General features: G+C 47.1%; 1 protein-coding gene across 1 annotated transcript in view; it reads right to left on the bottom strand.

The window, feature by feature from the left end:
* LOC135551653 (CUB and sushi domain-containing protein 2-like) overlaps positions 1-2,500 on the bottom strand; it is a 947,993-nt gene that overhangs the window by 173,802 nt on the left and 771,691 nt on the right. Inside the window, 1 exon segment of the mRNA XM_064982833.1 lies at positions 2,114-2,291. Within this exon segment, the coding sequence (XP_064838905.1) occupies positions 2,114-2,291 (178 nt within the window).

The raw sequence follows: 2,500 nt of genomic DNA, 5'->3' as shown, positions 1-2,500 counted from the left end.
TCATCACTATTATTTTCATGATTCATTTGTAATTTAATTTTAATGGTTCTCTCTTGGTTCTCTCAATAGATTCGTGAGTGTTGTGCGAGGTTCAATTCATATCATATCAGCATATAAGCATTGTGATGATACTGTATTGAGAGATCCCTGGCCCTAGTTGAAACGCCCATAACAGACCCAGTCAGAGGCTCAGTGGCGTTGAGATTTGGTTCATTCCACCAATTCCTTTTGTTTTGAGAAGTGTAACTTGGTATAAAAAAATATATATTTAAAAATGTTTTTACTTCACAGATTTTTTTTTCAGACAGTCTATGTGCTGTGACTATGTACAGACTCAGTGAGCATAGCCTTGCTATTGAGAAAGGCCGCCGTAGGCAGACATGGCTCTCAAGAGAAGACAGGCTATGTGCACACTGCCCACAAAATTAGGTGGAAACTGAGCTGCACTTCCTCACCTCCTGTCCAATGTATGACCATATTAGAGACACATATTTCCCTTGGCAAAGTTATAAAAAAACTAACTTAATTTTTATTGACTCCCTTATCTACTGGGTGCCATCAAAGCACCACAGCTCAGCGTTCAACAAATCAAATCAAATGTATTTGTCACATACACATGGTTAGCAGATGTTAATGCGAGTGTAGCGAAATGCTTGTGCTTCTAGTTCCGACAATGCAGTAATAACCAACAAGTAATCTAACTAACAATTCCAAAACTACTGTCTTATACACAGTGTAAGGGGATAAAGAATATGTACATAAAGATGTATGAAGAGAGAAAGAGCTGATGTATCAACACCATAGTGCCCTCAAAGCTCATCACTCAGCTAAGGATCCTGGGACTAAACACCTCCCACAGCAACTTGATCCTGGACTTCCTGGGGGCCGTCCCTAGGTGTTGAGGGTAGGTTGCAACACATCTGCCACGCTGATCCTCAACACCGGAGCTCCACAAGGGTGCATGCTCAGTCCCCTCCTGTACTCACTGTTTACCCATATCTGCATGGCCAGGCGCGACTCCAACACCATCATTAAGTTTGCAGACGCAACACAACCCCTGTAGGCCTGATCACCGACAATGACGAGACAGCCTATAGGGAGGAGGTCAGAGACCTGGCCGGGTGGTGCCAGAATAACATCCTATCCCTCAACGTAACCAAGACTAAGGAGATGACTAAGGAGAGGAGATTATTGTGGACTACAGGAAAAGGAGCACCGAGCATGTCCCCATTCTCATCGACGGGGCTGTAGTGGAGCAGGTTGAGAGCTCCAAGTTCCTTGGTGTCCACATCACCAACAAACTAACATGGTCCAAACACACCAAGACAGTCGTGAAGACGGAACAACAAACCTATTCCCTCTCAGGAGACTAAAAAGATTTGGCATGGGTCCTGAGATCCTCAAAAGGTTCTACAACTGGAACATCGAGAGCATCCTGACCGGTTTTATCACAGCCTGGTACAGCAACAGCTCGGCCTCCGACCGCAAGGCACTTCAGAGGGTAGTGCGTACGGCCCAGTACATCACTGGGGCAAAGCTACCTGCCATCCAGGACCTCTACACCAGGCGGTGTCAGAGGAAGGCCCTAAAAATTGTCAAAGACTCTAGCCACCCCAGTCATAGACTGTTCTCTCGACTACCGCAGGGCAAGCGGTGCCGGAGCACCAAGTCTAGGACCAAGAGGCTTCTAAACAGCTTCTACCCCCAAGCCGTAAGACTCCTGAACAGCTAATCAAATGGCTACCCAGACTGTTTCCACACCCCCCCCCCCCCCACTACGCTGCTGCTGTTTTCTGTTATCTATGCATAGTCACTTTGACCTTCATGCGCATAATTATCTCACATACCTCAACACTGGTCCCACCGCACACTGACACATTGACTCTGTACCATAATACCGGGCCATTTGCACTATGTGCCTCCCCGCCACCCCTCTTTTTACACTGCTGCTGTTTATCGGAGACCCTGGTCAACAGTAGTGCACTAAGACTGGAACAGCATATCATTTGATGAATCTGTTATGCCTGCAGATTATCTGTGTGCTTCTGTTGTCTGTCTGATTGCTGCCTGATGAACCTTCCCTGGTTAAATAAAGGTTTATATAAATACTCACCAGACAGTGATGAAGTCATGTGGCCCGTGGACCTGCAGCAGGGTAAAGTTGAGTCTGACACCCAGGCCTGTTGCTACGGTGATCAGCCAGGTACAGTCAGCAGAGCTGGGGTACTCCTCCGGATGACCAGGAGAGAAGATAGTCCCGTTGTCTGACGTGATGTTACCCCCACAAGGCACTGGGGCGGGGGGGGTGAATAAATACCACAGACTGAATAAAACCATACAGAAGTCTTTATCCAGGGGAATCAGTGAAAAAAGGATTCTCTCTCTCTCTCTCTCTCTCTCTCTCTCTCTCTCTCTCTCTCTCTCTCTCTCTCTCTCTCTCTCTCTCTCTCTCTCTCTCTGCCTCTCTCTCTCTCTCTCTCTGCCTCTCTCTCTCTCTCTC

The sequence above is a fragment of the Oncorhynchus masou genome, chromosome 13 (genome assembly GCF_036934945.1).
Source record: "Oncorhynchus masou masou isolate Uvic2021 chromosome 13, UVic_Omas_1.1, whole genome shotgun sequence".
NCBI lineage: Eukaryota > Metazoa > Chordata > Actinopteri > Salmoniformes > Salmonidae > Oncorhynchus > Oncorhynchus masou.
The sequence above is the reverse complement of the archived record's forward strand: the minus strand, read 5'-3'. Positions and strand labels throughout refer to the sequence as shown.